At 42.8% G+C, this 22,087-nt stretch overlaps 5 protein-coding genes across 10 annotated transcripts; 1 reads left to right on the top strand and 4 right to left on the bottom strand.

Moving 5' to 3' along the window:
* Window positions 1-1,364: 1,364 nt before the first annotated feature.
* On the bottom strand, window positions 1,365-4,816 carry LOC119133768 (NEDD4 family-interacting protein 1-like). Of its 2 annotated transcripts, XM_037269915.1 has the most exons (8): window positions 4,632-4,816; window positions 4,270-4,357; window positions 3,460-3,590; window positions 3,203-3,259; window positions 2,771-2,858; window positions 2,426-2,550; window positions 2,269-2,335; window positions 1,365-2,092 (listed from the first exon to the last, which is right to left on the bottom strand). In XM_037269915.1, the coding sequence occupies exons 1-8, from the start codon at window positions 4,659-4,661 to the stop codon at window positions 1,989-1,991; spliced, it is 690 nt and encodes a 229-aa protein (XP_037125810.1). In that variant the 5' UTR covers window positions 4,662-4,816; the 3' UTR covers window positions 1,365-1,988. The 2 variants fall into 2 exon arrangements, with proteins under 2 accessions (XP_037125810.1, XP_037125811.1); XM_037269916.1 differs by lacking the exon at window positions 3,203-3,259.
* A 418-nt stretch (window positions 4,817-5,234) lies between these two features.
* endou2 (endonuclease, polyU-specific 2) lies at window positions 5,235-8,219 on the bottom strand. 3 transcript variants are annotated; one of them, XM_037269782.1, is made up of 7 exons: window positions 7,810-8,219; window positions 7,186-7,358; window positions 6,930-7,041; window positions 6,239-6,360; window positions 5,999-6,111; window positions 5,691-5,844; window positions 5,235-5,568 (listed from the first exon to the last, which is right to left on the bottom strand). In XM_037269782.1, the coding sequence occupies exons 2-7, from the start codon at window positions 7,285-7,287 to the stop codon at window positions 5,314-5,316; spliced, it is 858 nt and encodes a 285-aa protein (XP_037125677.1). In that variant the 5' UTR covers window positions 7,288-7,358; window positions 7,810-8,219; the 3' UTR covers window positions 5,235-5,313. The 3 variants fall into 3 exon arrangements, with proteins under 3 accessions (XP_037125677.1, XP_037125680.1, XP_037125679.1); XM_037269785.1 differs by having other exon boundaries at window positions 5,235-5,564; XM_037269784.1 differs by having other exon boundaries at window positions 7,186-7,354.
* A 144-nt stretch (window positions 8,220-8,363) lies between these two features.
* Window positions 8,364-12,271, bottom strand: rnf14 (ring finger protein 14). The gene is made up of 9 exons (XM_037269781.1): window positions 12,203-12,271; window positions 11,460-11,615; window positions 11,220-11,350; window positions 10,943-11,135; window positions 10,449-10,822; window positions 10,138-10,366; window positions 9,823-9,995; window positions 9,408-9,538; window positions 8,364-9,326 (listed from the first exon to the last, which is right to left on the bottom strand). The coding sequence occupies exons 2-9, from the start codon at window positions 11,605-11,607 to the stop codon at window positions 9,266-9,268; spliced, it is 1,440 nt and encodes a 479-aa protein (XP_037125676.1). The 5' UTR covers window positions 11,608-11,615; window positions 12,203-12,271; the 3' UTR covers window positions 8,364-9,265.
* A 259-nt stretch (window positions 12,272-12,530) lies between these two features.
* On the bottom strand, window positions 12,531-18,849 carry hspa4a (heat shock protein 4a). 2 transcript variants are annotated; one of them, XM_037269581.1, is made up of 20 exons: window positions 18,763-18,849; window positions 18,497-18,638; window positions 17,667-17,724; window positions 17,455-17,595; window positions 17,233-17,355; window positions 17,058-17,157; window positions 16,554-16,687; window positions 16,241-16,485; window positions 16,084-16,160; window positions 15,810-15,961; window positions 15,623-15,729; window positions 15,404-15,537; window positions 14,997-15,178; window positions 14,553-14,630; window positions 14,295-14,444; window positions 13,927-14,052; window positions 13,742-13,849; window positions 13,505-13,624; window positions 13,234-13,395; window positions 12,531-13,160 (listed from the first exon to the last, which is right to left on the bottom strand). In XM_037269581.1, the coding sequence occupies exons 2-20, from the start codon at window positions 18,601-18,603 to the stop codon at window positions 12,969-12,971; spliced, it is 2,496 nt and encodes an 831-aa protein (XP_037125476.1). In that variant the 5' UTR covers window positions 18,604-18,638; window positions 18,763-18,849; the 3' UTR covers window positions 12,531-12,968. The 2 variants fall into 2 exon arrangements, with proteins under 2 accessions (XP_037125476.1, XP_037125475.1); XM_037269580.1 differs by having other exon boundaries at window positions 18,497-18,817.
* Window positions 18,831-21,323, top strand: zcchc10 (zinc finger, CCHC domain containing 10). 2 transcript variants are annotated; one of them, XM_037269583.1, is made up of 4 exons: window positions 18,831-18,917; window positions 20,199-20,360; window positions 20,479-20,517; window positions 20,747-21,323. In XM_037269583.1, exons 2-4 carry the CDS (start codon window positions 20,242-20,244, stop codon window positions 20,973-20,975), a joined length of 387 nt encoding a protein of 128 aa, XP_037125478.1. In that variant the 5' UTR covers window positions 18,831-18,917; window positions 20,199-20,241; the 3' UTR covers window positions 20,976-21,323. The 2 variants fall into 2 exon arrangements, with proteins under 2 accessions (XP_037125478.1, XP_037125477.1); XM_037269582.1 differs by lacking the exon at window positions 18,831-18,917 and adding an exon at window positions 19,567-19,678.
* The last annotated feature ends 764 nt before the right edge of the window (window positions 21,324-22,087 follow it).

Below are 22,087 nucleotides of genomic sequence, written 5' to 3'. Positions count from 1 at the left end.
AGCCCTCGATACCATGCGGAGAAACAAAATCCTGTTTTGAAAAAGCAGTAACAAATCAATACTTATCAATCACGTGCAATATATTCAATAAAAACATTCCGTTAGCTGTTCACTACAGGAAAAGTTGAGATGCCCTTGATGGGACAATATGACTTCATCACTCAGGGGCACATGACGACTGACAGTGTTTTGGTTCCCGTGGCAACAGAGCCAGTGTCTTGCCAATCGAAAGCAGACAAGGAACTCGATATGGTGTTAGGAAATATGCACGGCAAGAGGCTAACTTAGCCCACTGGCTGTATGAGTCATAACCTTTTGATTTTTGAAAATGTTATTTATTTCTTATTAGGGACAACAGTGCAATCAAAGAAGTCAAACCAAAACTAAACACAGTGGATCTAATGTCTACTACACACTTCTCAAATTCTAAATTTTATGATATAATAAATGGGACCAAGCTAAATCAATGGATAAAAGGAAGTTAAATAACGTAAATAATGTGTTTGCACAAGTATGCACACCCTCTTATATCTGGGACTCTGCAGAATTGAATCACATTCTGCAAGTGTACCTAATGTTTTGTCCAATACACTTTTTATTCATAATAATATAAAAATGTATTATCGTGAGGTTAAGCAAAACTATGGTGAGATGTTTTGATGAATGAACCGTGCGACATTCAAGTTCACCCTGAGATTAAGGAGAGAAATAGCTTAACGTACAGTATGAATCACCACAACAAAGTAAGAGGTGGGGGGGGCATGAGGATGGGGGGTGTTGGTGATGTCATTGATGATGGTGGGGGAGTCAGTCGTGAGTCAGAAAGAGGAGGAGGAAAAAAATGGGAGCACATGGGAAGGTGCATGGCGCACCTGCTAACGTGGTGGATGACTCACCACTGCTTTCACACACACACAAGCAGGTAACACACGTGCACGCTGGTTTTAAACATACACACGATGGAAGGATGAGGGAGGGAGGGAGGAGCGGCAGGATGACTCACACATCAATGATGCACGCACGCACGCACGTAAAGAGGACGTATGATTTAGATGCATCCCACATCGTCGTCTCATTTTGGGGAACCTCCACTACAATACATTCCAAATGATGTCCATTTTGAAATGTTACAATATTTAACAATATATACTGAGATTAGCTGGCGAACGTTGCAGCATTTCATGCTCAGTAGACTGGGGAAGTGTTTTTTTAGGTGGTCTGTGTAATACACCCTTGCTCAAATTCCAAATTTTGTAATACAAAACAGTAAGATTCAGATAAATCATTTCAAAACGTTTGCAACCATTATGATCTACAATTTGCGTATTTACAGAATTTGGATTGTACAACAATATACAAGAGTAATTTTCCGACTTTTAATTTTCCAAATCAGGGACACTAGTATGGTTTAAAAAAAATGTTGACCCTACACACAAATACAAGTGACCATTAATTCCATTTCTACCTTTAATAGATACCTAAATACATTGTTAGGCTTGTTTTCATGAACATTTTGCAAATTTCCTGACGATAAACATTAACACCAGGGTGTTTGGCCCTTTTTTTTTTTTCCACATTAAAAAAACCCCAACGAATTATTATTATTCCTTATACAGCCTGCATAATCAAACATATTGACTTACAAAAAAATGATAAATAAAAAGTTTAATATAGGATATTTGCCTTGCCCTGTGAGCCCAACATCCCTCACAAGCATCTTTCTATGTACAAATGTGAAGTCCTGAAATGATACAGGCAAGACTGCTCCCTGGTGGCTAAACAGTGCATTTCGGCCACGCAAGTAAATAAGGCATACACTTGAGAATCGCAATTAGCACTGTTACAACACCAAACGAGTGAGGGTCATTTATTTTAATTGAATTTGCAAGAGAACAAAAACGATTTTGTTTGACCTTTTTTATATCAAGCAGAGGAATGGAAAGAAATTGTTTTTTTCTTCAAACAATGGCATTATGATGTCACTGAGCTCAGTAGATGAAGACGACTCGGGTGCTGGGCAGTGTGGTGAAGGTGTCGCCCATCTTGCGGATCTGTGCGTAGGTGACGAAGCCTCGGAGGAACATCAAGAAGCCTGAAAGGGGGAAAACAAGTGTTTGTGGCAAAACTATTTTCTTTTCTTTCCAGCACTTATTTTGAACAGTGGTCATTAAGTCCAAATAGTTTGTTTTGGACTTAAGACTGAGTACTGATCCAACTTTCCGTTACAGTATGCACAGACAAAGACAACATTAGTACATGGCTACTTACCAGCCACCAGGGACACCCACCAAACCCAGTATTGTCCCTCAAAGTAATCAGGAAAATACGAACAGAACTGCAAACACAAAGATGGACGATTAGAACAAAGACATGCATCCGGTATTTTTCAAATGATTAGGGGCGGGTAGTTTCTAAGCACGCATACCCTGACAATGAGGAGCCATTTGAAAAGGGAGAGGCCAAAGCCGGCGACGGCCCCGCAGCGCCCGGCCACCGATGTGGTCAAACAGACGGATATCAAATATCCAATCCAGTTGAACAGGAATGCCACTGGCGTAACAAAAAGAAGAAAAAAATGGAAGCAATAAGAACTCATAATTTTAGAAGACAAGAGTTCCATTATTGATGTAGGAATACAAGAAAAAAACAAGAGATGAAGTTGGCAAAAAGGGGAAAAAATAATTTCTAAAGAATCAAATTGCGGTAATTCTAAATAACAATGATTTCCCATTTATATTTATAGAATATACGTGATTTATTTTTTCCTTACGGAAGAAGGTGAGCATGAAGATGCCATTGCTTCCTATCCTCAACTGTTCGCCATCTGCAAAGTCATCTCTGATAACAAAGTCTTCATCCTGCAGGACAAGAGTGACATTTGTTTTAACATGATTGCCCCCTTGTATAAATCAACTTATTTCTCCAATGTTAGAAACAGATTTATCCAAGGGCATGACTAACAGTCTTATTTTGCACCAAGGCAAACTATTCCAACAGTCCCCCCAAAAAAAATCACAATCAAAATTTCGCTTTGTGTGTTTGACTTTTAACCAAGCAAGCACTGCACTATAAATACAAAACATTCAAGCATGTCATCACAAGTCCAAACGTTGAGCACTGGGAACAAACAAAAAGACATCAAGGGGGCGGAACGGTGCATCCGGACACAGAAAAAAAAAAAGTACATTCACGCCTGTGTTACCTCCAGTGAACTGTGTAGGACACCATCAAAAGTCTCCAGACGTTCTCTGTGGTGAGGCTGCGGCCGAACGGGCAGGGAAACACAAGAAACACGGCGACCACCCACTCAGACCCAAATTCAACATAGAGACCGCATGGATTCCCTCCTTCACTTTGAATGTGCTGGGAGTCCATTTTGACAAAAAGGTGTTTCACGTTTTGAATACAGGAAGTGCTCCGAGGTGGCATAAAATAAATTGTAAACAGTGTGAAACTCACCCTTGCGATTATCAAGGGAGCCGGGGTCTCCGCTTTGGTCCTCTCTGCCTCGTTGTAGGAAGGTAGTGTGGTCGCCACGTTGTAGGACGGCGGCTTGGGGAAACTCACATCCTCCTTGTAGTCAAAATAAGCTGAAACATATTTTGGGTTGGCATATTAAAAAGGAAAAATGATATCAATCACAATTGTTAGTCACTTTCAACTCACACCACCAAACAATGGTAGCAAAGCACTACTTTTGTCAGAAAAGCTCTTCAGTTCACAAAGCGTTCTAGCGCAAGTTTCACACTATATTTATTATTATTATTTATTTATTATTATTATTTATTTATTATAGCTCACATTGAAGGGTAAACTCTTAGTTTTAAATTTTAAATATAGCTTTTGGTTATCTTTTCTGACACGTCTTCCATGTCACCAACATGTCACCAGATGGCGCCAAAGCAAGATTAATTGGCCTGAAGACAAAAACAGAAACGTCCACAAATGCTCAACCATGACCATGAAGGGGTTCAATGTCTTAACTAAAACTGTTATATGTAATTCTAATCATTGGCTTACTGTCAACAATTACAGGTGGACGATCTGGTTAATTGTACCTTCTTCCGTCTTGTGGAAGGGCATAATAATTCTACCAGTCACTGGCTGAGCAACTATCTATGATTTGTAGAAAACAAAGAATTAAGTGAAATGAAACGGCTTCCCGTTGCGCTGTAGCGGATGGCAATCACTGCTGGAAGTCAACAGAACAGAATAGAAAATAGCTGCCGTGTCGTGGATCAATCATAGGCTCGGCTCTCTGTTGCTTACCAGCATTGTCCTCTGTGACGCTGCAATAAGGAGGGGGCGCGTCTCCAGCTACCTGCTGGTTACCTTCAGCTTCGTCCACGTTGGGCAGCTGGAGAAACATGAAGGGCAGACATGATTAATCGCACACCAAACACGGATGGATGAGATGGAAAATGAACTTCCTGATTAACCGAAAGCTACAACGGCAACGAGTGAAACCGCTTAAAACGGTTTCAATTACTGACAGTTATGTACAAGAAGGGTTTAGAATTAGTAGACAATTTTAACGAACTGAACTGCAGCGCCTAATGTGTGGCTTTGATACTAAGAAGCGCTTAGCGTGTAGGCTAATCGTGGTACGTAGGGGGAGCTACATACAATACCTGCTGATATCGGGGGCTCGGCTCTGCCATTCTGATTTGAACGGCCAACAAAAATCCCGAAAGAAAATCGACACGCCGTCCAGAACCCAAATCTTAAGAAAATTAGATAACAAACTGCCAACTCGTCCTGGCTGCTTTCGGTTTTTGCACTGCACGGATAATCAAATTAGCGAAGTTGTGAAACTACTTCCGGTTGAGGAGAGGCAAGAATAGAAATCTTAATTTTATTAAAAACATGATCAATGCAAAGTCAGCTCATTAAAATTAAAACATCTTGTAAGTATTTCCATTATACGTCGTTTTAATGCCGTGATAATTATGTTGTTGAGATACCGAACAGCGCCGTTGAGCTTTTACTTTATAATAATTCCGGACAATCGTTGTTTATTCACTCCAGCCTAATATTGCTTTTCCCGTTCAAAGCGATTTACGTCACTGGTCACAACAAAGCTCCCACGCCCACCCTTTTGGGAAGAAAATGTGTTTCAGGAAAGGAGTGGATGACAAAATTGCCATTTGGATAAACAAATGCAATTAATCAAAAATAAAAGCAAGTAGTCCTAATATTTTAAGTGCAGAGACAAGAAAACCCAACAACCATAATATGGTGTAAGGTTTTATTGTATTTTCAGTCAAATTAAAAAGACAACAGTCCCATGTAAGATGAAGATTTGGATGTAAATTAAGTGTTTTTCTGGTACTTAAGGAGCACGGGGTAAGTGGTGCCTATGTGCTTCTGGTTGTAGTGGTGGCACACAATCTCTACATCGTAGAAACTAAACTGGACTTTGACCCGCTCGTTGGGCGAGCTGAGGAAACACAGGGTGTAGAGGGCGAACTCAAACTCGGGACTGACGCCGATGAAGATGCTGCCTTTGGGCTTGATGCCGTTCTTCCAACTGAACTGCAGTGCCAAGATGTGCTTGTTCTCGTCTGGCTGGAGGGAACATAAACATGTCACAAAGGCTCAGGGTTCGAATGGTTTTGGACCTTTTGTCATAGTTTTTGGTTCACTCCATTCTTTAATCTAACATTTAGTTGTTCAAGAAAGCGGAGTACCTGTGGCGAGTTAGCGTTGACACTGTAGCCTTTGTAATCGATATGACCCAGCTTCTCTTGCAAGTACAACTGGATCCAATTGTGAAAGCCAATGACTGTCCTGCCTCCTCTGGTTTCTCCAACAAACACGTGTTCAAATCCTGACGAATCTGGCCTGAGAGAATGGATGGGTGGATTTTCAAATCTCTTTTCACAGATCCTTCTAGTCCCCACTCACAGTGCAGCCTTCCCACAGCAAGACAGACAATTCAGCATGGTGGTGAAAGATTCCCGCATTACACTATGGCTCGGTGACAGACTGCACCCACCTGCTGGATCCTCTCCTTGCGTAGAGTTCAAACCAGATTCTGTAGAGTTGCTCCTTGAACTGCGTCTCGTCTTGCGGGGAAAGTTGCTTCTCCACCAGGTATTTGTGAGCTATCTATAACAACACAACAAAAATAAACATACTGTAGAATGAGACTACAAGAAATAAGGGGCAAATTATTGATAGTGTGGTGGAAAGCAAAAACCAAGAGCATGTCTCAATGTGGGTTCTCCGACAGTACCTTCATGGTGGGAGTCTTAACAATAGAGTCCAGGAACTTGTGGTTCTCTGCCACCTCCTCAGGGGTGACGATTTCTGGCTCCCCAGTGTCACTCACATAGTTATCCAACAAGGAAATAAAGGCTGTGAATGCAAAAAAAAAAAAATAATCCAAATATGTCAAGACACAGATGTAAAATTTAACCTCATGGAAATATTTGGAAGACATTATGGCTGTACTGCTCAAAACATCGAAAGCAAATGCCTTAGCATTAGCAAGTACCTGCAGAGGGCTAAATACAAGCACATAAACAAAGCATACGTCTTAGCAATTTTCTAGTCATGTGATCCAAGCAGAGGCGGGGCTATGTTGCTTGCACCCGCTGGCCAGGCATAGTGAACTCTGCACGATCTGGATTATGCAACGTGCCTCTGTTCGTCGTAAAGAGATTATAGCAGTGGATGAAAAAAGCTGTGAGCAGTGTGATTGGGAGCCAAGGGGTCATTACTAGAGCAAGTTGTAATACAAGATAGGATGTCCCTCTTCAGGGCATCCACAGGTTTTTGCCTAAACTAACTCTTGGAATCACTATGCCATACAGTAGTTACTTGGCAACAGGATGAATCAAGCACTACTTTTGCCTAAATGAAGTTCCTCCCCTCACTTTAAGATTATTTCTTGGCGGCATCTTGATGCTAAGATGATCACTCACCTAAAAAAGTCTCCTTCTGGAAAATGTTCTCGTCTACAAATTTGAACAGAGGATACCCCGCCCCATCGTTGTCGTCGTCGTCATTGATGGCCATATTGTCTCCAGCTTTGCCCTGAAACAGGAGTACAATAAAGCAGTGTAACTCTTTTGTACTTATTTGCATATAGTACAAAATCCAATGCGTAAGCCTTTTTGTTACCCCAATGTAAGTCAGTTGTGTTTATTTGTAACCCTAAAGCGTGCCATCATGTTGCACCTGCAAGGATATCCTGTAGTCTTGTCCGGGTCGCAGTCTGTTGACGTCGTTGTCCCACAGCTCCTGCACCATGGCCGACAGCTCTCTCTCACTCTCAATCATGATAAGGCGACTTGGGTCACTTCTCAGATATTTGTGTTTATGATAGGTTGAAGTTGAAATGAGCAGTCTACCTATATGAAAGTGACAAAGGGTAATAATGTATATCCAGTAATATTGTATTTCTATAATTACATAGAAACTCCAACAATAAATATATTTCCCTGAAGATGAAAGTAAATGACTATACTATATTTAGGGACACAGTCAAACTATATTGTCATCTAAATACAATCTTCTATTTTTGCATCGCTGTTTCAATTATCAACACATAATTACAATACTTTTGTAACTTTTTCAAATGAAATTTCTTGAATAAGCACACAAATTAAAACAGGTAAGAATAAAATTGCTAGGCCTAATAAGTTTCCAACAGCATATAAATTGAGGTAAAAGTTTTCAATTTTCTGGTTCATTCAGTGAAGGCATAGTAAACGTTCCACATCCACGTCATCAAACTTTGGGAACTTCCCGGTGATCCTTTTGAGCTCCAAGGCCGAACGTGTCTCCTGATCGCACACTGACCTTATTTCCCCCTCCGTTGGAGTTCGATCCCGCTTCACGCCGCGGTCTTCAGGTGCTGCTGTTGTTAATGCTTTCCTGTGTTTGTGAGAGAAGATATGTCTTTAGAGGCATAGTAGCGCTCAGTCAGTTTGTGTGTGTGTGTGGATGAGAGAGGGGCACGACAGGAGGGAGGGGGGCCATTTTAAAGGGTTATCCCCTGTCAGCAACTCTAGCCAAAGGGGTGACACAATGTTGTCGTCTCTTTTCAGTCTCAGGCTCCAACGTGTGCTCTTTTGTTTCTTTAGCGTTTCATTGTTGCTCCCGCGCAGGTCACACAGCACCGCCACCTGGACTACAAGCCCAAATATGGGTCACTTTGCAGGTTACAAGACGCGCCGCGGGATGGACGCACACGCCACAGCATCGTTAGTTTCAAAATGTTAGTCCAACAGTTTTAAGTTAATCACTGTCAAATAAAATGGAATTAACTGAAATAAAGTGACTTACCCGCTGAAGATGGCCAAGGCATTTCAAATCATTAATGAGAATTCAAATGACAAATACTGAATGCATGATTTAAACGCTAGAAGGGGGACATTTATTTTGAAGCTTAACAAGGTTTCTCGTGATGACAACAAAGCTGTTTAAACAACGTCTCTTTAGCTTGAACACAATTTCAAGCAATAAATTACTTTCCACCTGGTTCAGTTTAAAACGGGCAATAAAAGTGAGTCATTATCCAAACTACGGCTTCCCTTTGGATAGTAGCTTTTGGCAACACGTGCTACAAACAGCCCCTCGCCCTATTTAAACCTGATCTAAAAACACACCATTAGTGAGGTTTTTGAAAGATCTTTAGGGGAACATCATTAACATCTCCAAAAGACAGACTTAAAACATGCTAATTCTCTTCTGTAAATGCCTCCCTAAAAACAAGTTTGTGGCATTGAATTTTCTTACTGTGTTTAACTAAGTTTACCCGACCCCTCAATCAGAAAAAAGAAATAGAGTATATACAATTTTCAGAGACACCCTGTAGACATACATAGTCACTCAGTGGGCACACCACTTAGAGCCCATTATTTTGGCCCACGCGTGCAGTGAAACGAGATCATGAAAGCACGCTATTCATCTAAGACCCCCATATCTATGTTGGTAATCAAGCCTGGGAAACATATGGCAAATGAGCCATGCCAGCAAATTTGATATCAAATCAAAGGCAAAATAAGTATTCTCATAATGTGTAGTAGTGGTATCATATTTTGAGGGATACATTTAAATATTTGTTTACTATATGCATTGCTATGAATTCTAAGTGCTTTCTAAACGTCCTACTGAACGTGACGGTGCACCTAATGAAGTGATTGATGAAAAAAAAAAAAAATGCATCGCTGCAACAATCAAAAGATGGAGGAAAAAAAAAAAAACGACTGCTGTGCGATAAAGTGCATTCAGGCGGGCAGCACGACAACAAACATCAGTCTTCTTCATCACTCCATAAGGCATCTTCTTCGTCCAGATCCACACCGTGGAAGAGTCTACGGCAAGAAGAATAAAACAAACATTTAGGAGTATCTCGTTTTGAGGCGTGTTGACGTGAGGAGGAAGGAATGACTCACTGTTTGTAGCAGGGTGAGTGTGGGTTGTTGAAGTGACTGTACGGGTTGGCTTTGTTGAGCAGGCCCAGACACAGCCAGCAGAAGTAATGGCGGCACGAGGTGCAAGTCATTTTGTTGCAGCCGTCCATTTTCTACACATACATCATGTGGAAGCATGTCAAAAACACAAGGTAAGCAGAGCTGCAGACAAGCAGCACATTCTAAGTTAACAGAGTGGGGGTTGTTTCATCAAAACCCTGGCTAATGGGAAAGTAGTAATTAGTGTCAAGCCATTATGTCGCAGGAACATATCTTGACTGAGCGATGCTCAGGAGGAGCTATGTTTAATCAGGGTTGTTAGCGGGGAAAAAAAAAAAGCATAGTATGTGTGTGTGTGTGTAGTAACCCCCTGTAACTAACAGAGGGAGCCCCCCACCTGTATGTTGGTGCCACAATGAGGGCAGCATTTGCAGTTCTCATTGAGCCAATCCCTGCTAAAGGACTCTTCCACGGCTTTCTGGATCACCCTTTTCCCGAAGCGCTGCTCCATAAACTTTTTGCCCTCGGCCGTGGCAGACAGATACTCGTCACGAAGGCTACGCAAATCCTCTGTGGCACAAGACGAGAAAAAACGGAACATTTTGGGTTCCGGATAGAAAATGAGCAAAATCATCTCCAAGGTGGCATAAATGAATTTCTATGCCATATCCAAAATGTATTGAGACGCAAGATTGCACATCAATCAAAGTACCTGCGGGGATTTTACAGTGAGAGACCCCGTGGTAGCCCATCTTGCACAGCGTGCAAAACGCATACTGGCACACGGAGCAGATGCCCATGGTGGTGTCGGGCTCCACCATGACCGCCGTGCCGCAGGAGTGGCGAGGACAGTACACAACATCGGCCATCAGGTCAAGACTAGACTGGAGCAGCAGGCGGTCGTAGCGTGCAAACAGCTCCTCGTCCACCAGCTGCTTGACCTGGCGGGTTTACAAAGTACAAACGGGGAGGGTGAAACATTTCGAAGTGACAAAATGTGCAAAATACGTCGCAGTGTGGTACCTGCATGGGCGTGGCTACAGAGGAGCACTTAGGCTCGGGGCAATTAAGGCACTGCACGTTGCCGTCCCGTATTTGGATCTGGAAATATTCCGTCATGCAGGCTTTGCAGTAGACATGTTGGCACTCTTTGAAGCAGAGGCAGTCGCCGCCGCGCTTCTCCGTGAAGCAGATGGCGCAGCAGAATGGCGTGCCGTCAAACACTCTCTGCCGTTGCGCCTCGTCAAAGTCCAACAGATGAGGTAGGAGGTCCACGCGTGTGTCCACAGACACGATGGCCCGCGGGTCCAACGAGGTTTGCTGGTCATACATTTTCTTTCTCAGCTCTCTTTTCCTCTTGTCCGAGCTATAGCTAGGACTTCCGTGCTGTGTCACATCTGAGCCAAATTGCACGCAAACATGTGAGAAAGTCATAATCTCGAGGCTCTTCACCCTGTTGAAGGTACTGAACCCCGCAAGTTTCACACGCAAGTGCATCCAGCCCCCCCCATTCATACCTGAGGCGTCGTGGTCGGCTTTCCTGCTGCGCTCCCCACTCGCCTTACTTTCATGCCTGGTGACTAAAAGAGGAGACTGAATGTCCAGGAAGTCCAGCACCTCCTCGCTGAGGAACTGAATCCACGTGAAGAGAACCACGGAGCCTCGGTTCTCCTCCCATTGTTCATCCAGGCGTCGGCACAGAGAGCTCATCTGATGAGAACGAGCAGTAGGAGGAATAATGACCTGAGTGAAAAACGGTGTCGTGCCATTTTCACAAGTTTCGTTATGTCACACCTGTCTTCTGGTCATCCATTTTGAGCTAAGAGTGAATATTGGAGAATTTGTAGATGGGTAATCTTCAGGAAGCTCAAAGTTTAGAACCAAAGGAGGTAAAAAGCTGATTTTATATTCTGTTTGCTTCTCCCCTGCAAAAGATTCCAGATATGAGAATGCTTGCTCACATTTGAGCCACACAAGTTAGGCCACTCTAGTTTTCTATGGCTCATTTCAGTCAGTCATTGGGTTGAAACATACCTTTTACAACAACTTTGAAATCTGGCGGAAGCTTCACACAGAGTTGGATCTCTCCCCCCTGGGCAGAGTCACCTCGATGGAACTCCTCCTCATAGATACTTGCTAAAGCAAGCAGCTCGTCCTCCTGGTCTGCCTTGTCCTGAGACATTTACATTCCTGGTACAACAAAACAGTATTGATTAGGACTGGCCCCTCATCCATTTTTTCAATTCATTCTGAACTAAGCCTGAATACAAAGTCGGTTGAGGAGCACATGTGCACCACATCATGCCATGAATGCACGGAAAAAAAGTTATTTGTTATGGAATATTTGATGCAGGCCCCACATAAGATGAGTAAGAGACCCTTGCGTGTTGTATGTACTCGCGTGTACATTTGTAAAAAAAAAAAATACTGTCACTGAATGATAGCAGACGTCATTTTCACGTGACGTAATGTCAATTTACCTTCGCTTCACATGACAACAGAAGCTAACTTACCTTATCCAAGTCGTTTAACTTTGATCTAAAGTAGAAACAGGACGCATGTGTGGAAATGTTATTCTAAAAAAATCATTTGACAACAGCCTAGCTTTAGCTAGCAATAGCATTCTTCGGTGGAAGCTGACGTAAAGAGTGGCTCATGCCAGACCTCGGCCACCGCTTCTTTAACTTTGTCCACTCCCACGTGTGTACGAGACATCAAAAAGTACACTTGATGCCACGCTGAAAAAGAAATAAAAAGTGAGAAAACACGTTTCTTACCTTAATAGTGCCAAACGCTACAGACGTGTGCCGATTGCATTGCTGTAACTGTTTATCGCAGCGACCCCGCGAGGCCTGGAGGTATCCTTGCAGTTAACATCATTAAAAAATGTCTGATTTTGATGCTTGGGCAATTAATTCAGTGTTACGAATACCAATTCCAACTCAATTTCCAATTCAAGAAGTCTAGAAATTGTTAACCTGTGAACACGAATACGATTTTAAAGTTGCATTTTTCAGTTCTCACCCACTCATCCATCCAGTGGTAATTGAAATAAAACTAGCATTGTCTAGGTATAATTTCCTCTTGAATAAATGAAGAATCCCATTTTAATGTCCTTGATGTTTATTTTTACTCATTTAATGACAAGCAACAATGGCAGCACCTGTGTGAGCATTATGTAGAAAAAACACCAGTGAAGAATCGTACCACTAAATGAATAAGAAAAGTCCTACAACAAATGAAATAGCAAGATGTTGTCGTTTGAACTTTGAACCAAGCACATCTGTCTTTTTGAATCTAAATGCAAAAACAGAAAATCATCACTTTAAAGTGGATGAACTCCGGACATTCGAGATTCAACTCGCCATTTAGCCTTGACAAGATACTGTATACTGCAAACATTCATAAATCCCAGTGTGACCATTACAGATGAGAACTAGTTTGTAGTCAGAAGAAATGGAACCAGTCAATGAGCAGTACTTCTATGGGAATGCTGCCGGATCCTCACAAGTGCAACGTAATCAGGGCGAAAAGCACAAAAACCTAGTCAATGTCCATTTCGGGGAGCTTGTTTTCTGCCGTTTTCTGCTCCGGTGTTTTTTTGTCTGAGTTGGGGGGCTGGCTCTCCGTCGTTCCCTCCTGTCCGTTGGTGGGCCCGTTGTCGGTCTTCTCCGTTGGCGGGTCCACCTTGGGCTTGGGCTTCGACAACACTGGGTTGCATGCCGAGTACAGCTCCTGTGGGGAGAGAAATCAAATTCAACTGTAGCGAAGTTCCCTTCATGCATGTTTGAGAGTTCAAATATGGCACCTTGCACTTGGCCTGGATCTCGCTGACTTTGACCACCGGGTTCAGCGTGAGGTCTTGTTTGTTTTGCAGGTTCATCTTGTTGTTCATCCATGCCATGGCGTCGTTTACCTGCTTCTCCAGGCGGGTCACTTCCAGCTCGTCTAAGTGTGCATATTGCTCGTCCTGTGCGGGAAAGCATGCGAGTGAGTCCATAATGGCTGCTTTGTACATTCTTCACAGTTTTTAAATTCATAAATGGTCCGAACTTGTGAACTCCCAAAAATTAATTTACCTTTGCCCTGTAGGCGTTGATGATCTTCATGTACAATTGGATTTGCCTGCCCAGCTCCTCAAACGACCTCGGCCGCTCCTCAGCTTCCATGGCTCTCTCAACAATAGGCTGCCCGATTTTCTGTGGGCAGGATTTTAATGCACAATTAAATTATTTATCGAGTTACCTCGGTTACTAGACAGCCATTCCGAGCAATATCACAACGGCCGTTTAAATGGTTTCAATCAAATGTTTTACCTTAAGTTCTTCCAGCTTGTCAATGTAAACTTGCTTCTTTTCATCCTCTCCATCCTCATAAAGCCAAGTCTCTGTGTCATCCAATTTTAATGAGAAGATGTCACGATCCTGCGTGTAGATAAACAGTAAACGTCAAGGCTGGAAAATTGGAATGAACAGGCGGTTTTGACAGCTATTTTTCTCACCGCTTCAGTGACAAACATCTCCAAGGGGCCGAGCAACTTGTCTCTCATTTCGTACACGTACTCCTCCACGTTGTTCTTGGAGTCGTTCCTCTCTTTCTCCAGCTTGTCTTGCATTATCATCTTGCCCTAGAGGCATGACCACAATCAGACATGACCAGTGTGTGAGGAAAATGGTCACGTGAGAAAACAGCAGTCAGCAGAAATTCAGTGGAATCTTCACTTTCCTTGTCCCTGATTTTAAGGATTTCTATTCCATTTTTCTATCTGCTTTGGAGCTTCTACTTTCCATCTTTTGATGATGATTTCCTTTGGCTTACAACTATATTGAAGTGCATGCTGGACATGCCTGGTGCTTTCTAGCACATTACCTCGTTCTCCACATGCACATTTAGCACATCGGTAGGCATCTGCCAGTACAAATTGGGCTGGATGGGCAGATCCACCGTCTTTGTTTTCACTTTGGGCTTCTTTGCTTGAGGCTCGTTCTTCTTGTCCTGCTTGCCTTCCTCTGTCGCCATCTGAAAATCAGGAGTGGGAAATTGTTTTCCGCTAGAAATATGCAAGGGCCAGGCGCTGTGCCCTTATGAAGCTCGACACATAGTCAAGTCTCTCAAGTCAAAATTTACCTCCATCTCCTCTGTGTCACCTTTCTTGTCTCCCCCAGGAACTGCTTTTTGATCTTCCTGGTCTACTTGCATTTTGTTCTGATATGACGACAACAACAAAAAAACAATAGGCAAACATGATATAAAAGTGAGCCACCGCCTCCTCTAGATATATCTTCCGCGCCCCGTAAAAACAGAAAAAAATATATATACTATATATTTACAATCTTACATTTAATGACCACAGACGCATTTAGAAGAACGAAGGAAACACCTTGTGCCTGCCTGCTACATTCCATAGTGATGACAAAATTGAATGCTAAGGTAAGGTGTGATCAGACAGCCCGTGCAAAAGTGAATGGCCTTTCCCTTTTACACTGCCTGCAAAAGCCACAATTTTGTTTTGTTTTTTTGCTGTGTTCGAGACTTCTGCCTGCCTCAAGTTCAAATCAACACTGCGCATACCTCCTCATCCTTCACCATCTGGTCGGTCTCCATGGGCTCCTCTCCATCTGTCACTTTCAGCACCTCTACGAGGGAAGCGCCAGACACGCTGAACACGCCGTGAATGTTGACTCGAACTTTGACCTTCACCTTGGCACTCTCGCCGGTTGGCTGAGGGACCACGTTTTGGATCATGAACTGCCCTGCGGGGGCAAGGCGGAGACTGTTAGCTTGTTTTCTCCATGTCTGACACGCAACGATTCAACTCATCTTTGCCACTCAAATTGGATGCAAATAAAAACAGTCAGGGGGGAGTCATTTTGGTATCATGCGAACTGGTTAACTGTGGCTTCAATCACAACAAATCCGAACTTTATCCACATTAATATCATCAACTGTTGGTGCAATTGTTGGCGGGCATACTTCACCTATGGAGGTGTTGGGGTAGGACAGCTCCTTGGGGTTGTTGTAGTAGGCTTCTAGGAGGAAGGGCTCCTTCCGATAGAAGGTCAACACTTTGGAGAAGGGGGCGGCGTGATTCTTGGGGAACACCTCACAATCGCTGTCGTGTGCACATGTTCAAATATAACCTTATTGACCATCCACAGCACATGTCAAGACAATTAAAACGATCGGAAACTTCTTACCTCACTCCATCCTCCACTGCAGAGTTCCATTTAAGTGAGATGGAATAAGGAACAACGTCCGTGATGGAGAACTCTCTGACTTTGAAGGCCGGAGACAAGATGGCACACTGTGTGGAGGAAGCACATTTGCACATTTTCACTCAAAGCATATGACGAGACCCAAAAGTTGCATTTGTACAGTCTGTACCTGCAGCGCGCAGCCTCTGGCCACGGCCTCGTCCGCATTCAGAGTTGTGCTCAGCTCTTTGCCAAAGAACTTGCTGATGCGCTCTTTGATGGAGGGAATTCTGGAGGCGCCGCCAACAATCTCAACAGCGTGCACGTCTTCTTTCCTCAACTCTGGGCACAGGGAGAACGAGAGCAGCTTGGAGTCAATGTTACTTAAAACAACAAATGCCTGTACAGTTAATTATGGTTCCACAGTGGACAATCCCCCTAGCATTAAGGTGGTATGCACTCACTAGCTTGTTCCATGACGCTGCGCAGGGGGGCCTCCACTTTGGCCAACAGCCCCGCGCACTTCTCCTCAAACTGACCCCTGTGGACGCCAAACAACAAGGTCAATATTGTGGATGATGGTAACACACACACATACATGTGTCTTTTTTTTAACCTCACCTGTTGAGCTTACTGGAGACATCAATGTCATTCATGAAGCACTCGATGTTTAGGGGCAGGTCAGACGAGTTGGCGCTCATCAGCTTCTTGAGCTTCTCGCACTCCTGGTACAGGCGCACCAGCGCGCGAGGCTTGGACCTGACGTCCATCTTGTACTTCTTGGCAAATTCCTCGCAGAAGTGGCTCACCAGAATGTTGTCAAAGTCCTTACCGCCCAGCTCTGAATCAAACGCCGTCGCGAGGATCTGCGAAGAACCAGTGGTTAATAATTGATGGCTAAGCGTGTGTACACTTCCGATTCTTGAATATTCACCTTCAGCTTCCCCGTGTTAAAGGCACAAACGGACACCTGGTAACCGGAGTGGCCCACGTCAACAAACACAACAATTCTGGGCTTCTCTTCTGGACTTGGCAGGTCCTGCTTGTAGATGCCATAAGCCAGAGTCACTGCAATACACAGACAATTGTAATGTTAAGTCTCTGCAACATTGCTGCCTTAACTGGACTTTGCTGAACAATATGCCTTCGCAAATATAATAGAAATCTTCAACCATAGCTAGGAAGGCAAAACATTGCCATCTGAATTGTGAGGGCCACTTCTTAGTTAATGGATTTGTGGGAGTGTCTTATGGAAAAAGCATACATCAAGGTTTCAGCATGTCAGTGAAACTATTCAGTCACACCAGAGTAGCATATACCAGTTTGTGACTCATTCAAAATAGGAACATGGCTAAATAAGTATAATATCCCTGCAAGATTATTGTAAAAATACAAAAGGAATTCTAATTTATAGTGGAGAGCGTGTGCAATCATGTACCGGCTGTGGTCTCGTTCATTAGTCGCAAACAGTTGAGGCCGGCGATCTGGGCGGCATCCATGACAGACCTCCTCTCTGCGTCAGTGAAATAGCAGGGAACCTGTGGAGGGAATGTTAACATTAGCTAGTGAGTTTACACCTAATCATATGTTGATAATGAACAGCATTTGCTTACAGATATGACGCAGTCAGCCACTGGTTTCTTCAGGTCGCTCTCAGCTGTCTCCTTCAGCTTGGTCAGCAGCATCCCGGTCACCTGCTCCACACTGAACAACTTCTCTTCCTCCATGTACATCACCTGACATTCGGGAAGTATTTCAATTAGGGTGCAAGATCATGGCCGTCTGCTAAAAATCATTCTGGATGAACAGCATTAAGGCTCCTTCGCACATCTCACCTTAACAGCAGCGGAGCCGGAGGACATCTGCGCAAGGTCATACACCAAGTTGGACTTGGTCGACTGAACGTAGGGATCGGCGAAGGCTCGGCCATGGAACCGTTTGAAGCCCTGAACCGTGTTCTTACAATTGGTCACCACCTGAACGCAGGGAATGAAGGATGAACATGACACGGATCACTGGATGTAGTTTTGGCGGAGGGCATGCTCACCTGGCTCTTTGCAGCAGCTCCAATAGATCTATTCCGTGGTCCAAATGAGACGAATGACCTGAGAACATTTACAAGTTTTATTTTTTACAACATTTTTTTAATAACTTGCTGAGATATTAGCTTATAAAAGTATATTGTTTTCAATTCAAGCAAACGTAATTATACACCTAACATGACCATTTGCATACAGATTGTCAAACACATTCTAATTTACGTTAAAATGTTAAAGGCATCAACAAATATCAGTGTATGACATAATAATAATAATAATGCAGGATAATTGCCGTAATGTAGAAAGGTTCAAGCAAAAATATAATTCACAGAAAGTTATTTCCATAAGTATTGCTAGAATTTTCCAACAAGCATGACCTACTGTCGTCGCCTTTGTAGCGCAATATGTGACTCAAAACACACCAGATGGGCGGTGCTTGAGACACCGAGCGTTATTCAATGCCAATGTAGGAAACCGCGCCTCCCGCCCGTGAGCTCAGGGCGAATGAATTCAACCTCCGAAATGTACAGTTCATAAAAACTATCATCTTGGCTAACAAAGCTAGCTCGAGTGTGCAATCGTGGTTGCTATGTGAACAGCAAACGAGCTGTAGTTACATTCGTGACACTTGTAAAATTTGAACACAAGCATTTGAACTTTAAATTAGAGTAGTTACTAGGCAATTAACGAGTAATCAAGTTTAGCTACGACCACTGAACGAGTCATGAGAAATGATGCGTTCACGTGCGATATCATAACCAGACAACGGTGAGGCAAACTATAAATACAAAATGCATTTCCCTTGATAATTGAAACGAAGCATATCTCAATGACTTACGGCGTGCATCTGTCGCTGAACTCGTTCGCGATGGTCTCGATCCCACCGGCTCGGGCTACAGCTACATAGCAGCTTTGAAAGCCCAAGTCAAATCCCACCACAGACATCTTCGAGCCGAGTCTTCAAACTTCACTATGAACACCTGTGGTTTATAAGCAGCACATCAAGCCAACAGCTACGCTTATACCAATGTTGCAAAAGTCCAGATAAGTAGTTTCGAGGCTCCCTCAAGTTGTGCTAAGGTAAGCTGTAGTCATAATCCTCACCGTTTACCGGTGGCTCCGATCTGTGCTGCCTCCCTGCAGTTACAATGTGGTCTGCGTCGTTTTGCCACCAGGTATCGCGAGATCTGGATCATTCCAGAAACTACGTTCTAGATCTTTCTAAAGCGATGACGCTTCTACTTCTAAAACATTTTTGAGTATGTTCTGTTATCTCTATGCTTATTTTTTCAAAACATATTAGTTTTGAAGTACGATAAGTCAAATTCATGTACACGCCTAGCAGTTTGCTTCAGCTTTGGTTGTTTTTTATCAATACGTTTTATTTCTTGAGTTGAGGATTATAATTATACATTGAACAATGATGAATTCATTTACTTTTCTATTATGGCACAAGCTACGACGGCATATGTCCGTACTGAAAGTCTTTTTGAAGAAAACCAATACAAAAGTGTGCGTTTTTGTGTGATACTGTAACAGCCCACTGCACGAACGAGTAGTATGGGTGGGAATGACAGCAGTTGACTCGTGGGAGGGTGACAAAAGACAACCAAATGCTCAACTTCAGCATCTGCTTGCAAAAAGACTTTACTCAACCCAAAGCAAAGGGAAGCATTATGAAACTGCAAATGTTATGTTCTCTGACTAATTTTTAGTAACATTTTGTCAAGAAAGTGAGACTCTCGATTACAAGATGCATGCAATATATTATAATTGATACAGATATTCCAGTTACAAATTCAGAGAAAACTCCACATAATTAGAAAACATGTAATGGTACCCAAATGCAGAATGCTAGTGCGGGTAGCTTATTAGTTGTAGTATCCCATTTCAGCCAAGAGTGGCGCAAATCAATCTTAGCTGCTAAAAAACGGAGAGTTGGATTTATTTTCAAACGAAGAAGAAAAGTAAAGCTAAACATGGCGACTCCCATGCACAGAATAATCGCCAGGCGGCAAGCGTAAGTATTCGATCAATAACCGAAAATAAAGTAATTTTCACACATTCTGACCGTGATGGTGTTTTTTTGCGCACTAAATGATATTTTTTTGACATGGTTAAACATCTATGTCAAAGCTACCGGGCTCAAAAGGAGCTCCAAAGCTACGCTGTTTTTGCCGTTTTCCGCTCTCGGTACGTCATCATTTCAACGAAAAGCTACACATTTTCTTCTCTTTATATTCATTTGGGGGGTCAATTCATCGTCCTAGTTTATCCCAGTAGGCCTACGTATACGCTTCATTTGCCGTGCAGTGGCAGTAACTTGACAAGAATATTGTAAGCTAAGAGATCTACATACTCCAACTTTTGATGAAATGATTTATGAATTGTTCATCTATCCAGCCATTAATTTTCTTTATTAGTCACCATGACCTCTGGGCAAGAGATGGCAACAAATTGACCACCGTGCTGGTCCAAATGTTCATTCAAGAGGCCTATTGGCATTGGAAGTCATTGTTTTCTTCTATCGTCACATTTAGGGAGGCTAACAAACAACACGTGCGTTGCCAGAAGTGTTTGGAGATGGGACACTGGACGTACGAATGCACAGGGAAGCGCAAATATGTGCACAGACCCTCAAGAACAGTTGAGATGAAGAAAAAGCTGAAGGAAATTGAGAATCAACCTAGGAGCATCACCGGGTAGGGTAACTTCTGTCGCTTCACATCTTGTAACCAAATGCAGCATTATGAGATCAACTGTTGATCGCGTAAGATACCTGAACATGTGCATTTGAGCTAAATGTCTTTCCCCTTGTAGACCAGGACATCAAAGCTCCAGTGAGAAGAAAACCAAAAAGTAAGTTGTCTTTTTTTTTTGTGATCACTCATTTGTGTTGCCGCTTAGTGTCAAAGGGTACGTTTGGTTACTTAGGCTATATTCTTGTATTAAAATTCAAACTTGTTGCACAAGTACCTTACTCAAGTGTCTTATTTTCTATTAGTAATATTGTAGTAATATCGATACTCATGATTCTATTTTCTACTATTAATACGTGTTTGCTTTACTTGGCGCCATGTGTTCTCAGGGCTAAAGACTCAAGTGGGAGCAGCAGCGAGTCAGACAGCTCATCCAGTGACTCATCCACAGACAGCAGCGATTCCTCAAGCTCATCTTCGGACGACGACAGCAGCAGCGAAGATGACAGCTCATCTTCTTCCACCTCTTCATCGTCGTCATCCTCCGACAGCTCAGACTCCGGAAGTGGCAGCGACTCAGATCAGGAACCTCCAAAGAAGAAGAAGAAAAAGAAATGAGGATATCGGAGCTGTAATACGGTGTAATGTGTTCTTGTTTTAGCAGTCTATCTTCCTGCATCTAGTCTGCGCTGATGACATGGAAAACTGCTTGTACAGTTTTGTTAGAAATTTACAAAAAGCTGACTTTAGATTACTAATAACATGTTCTTTTTTGTTGATCCTACTCAGGGCAACCGTTTGAGCTATCTGAGGTGTAAAATGTCCTCTTTCTTTGTATTCCATCTTGACTAAAGTACTGTGTATTTTATCCAAGTTTCTTCTCCTCTGTAACTCGCAAAGTTGCCACCATGTTATTGAAAATGTAAGCTGTTAAAAGAACCAAATTAAAAAAATAGTTTGATTAGTCTCACTTGGTATATATATACTATATATATGTTCTCTTTTTTTTTTAAACCAAATTAATACATAATGCACTGTATAAAAATATTTTTGATCTTAATAGGTGACATTTTAATTTCCTCTTAGTTCCAGGTAATTAAATGGCTAATTTAAATGCTGTACTGTTTAAAGCATTGCAGGGTTTGAGTAGGTTTTTAAATGTATTTTGACAGCCATATTTTGGTTGTAGTTTTAAATGCTATCTCTAGAGAGGGCTAAAATCACATAAATGCACGCTGGATGAAATTACATCAAGTTAGGAAGTTGTGGCGTTTGATAGTTAAATAGTTAAATAGTTAAAGTCCCAATGATCGTCACACACACACCTGGGTGTCGTGAAATTTGTCCTCTGCATTTAACCCATCCCCATGTGATTTTAATCCATCCCCTGGGGGAGAGGGGAGCAGTGAGCAGCAGCGGTGCCGCGCTCGGGAATCAGTTGGTGATCTAACCCCCCAATTCCAACCCTTAATGCTGAGTGCCAAGCAGGGAGGCAATGGGTCCCATTTTTATAGTCTTTGGTATGACCCGGCCGGGGTTTGAACCCACAACCTTCCAGTCTCAGGGCGGACACTCTACCACTAGGCCACTGAGCTGGTGGGGGAAATGCCGAATGAACATTCTGTTCAAGACGGGAAAAAACTGGGGTTTTCTTTTTACATCACGAGCAGGATATGATTCAAATGACCCCGCTGTCGTATGTTTTCAAAAATCGTAAAGAATGACCTGAA

Source organism: Syngnathus acus, chromosome 14, assembly GCF_901709675.1.
Source record: "Syngnathus acus chromosome 14, fSynAcu1.2, whole genome shotgun sequence".
Lineage (NCBI taxonomy): Eukaryota > Metazoa > Chordata > Actinopteri > Syngnathiformes > Syngnathidae > Syngnathus > Syngnathus acus.
The sequence above is the reverse complement of the archived record's forward strand: the minus strand, read 5'-3'. Positions and strand labels throughout refer to the sequence as shown.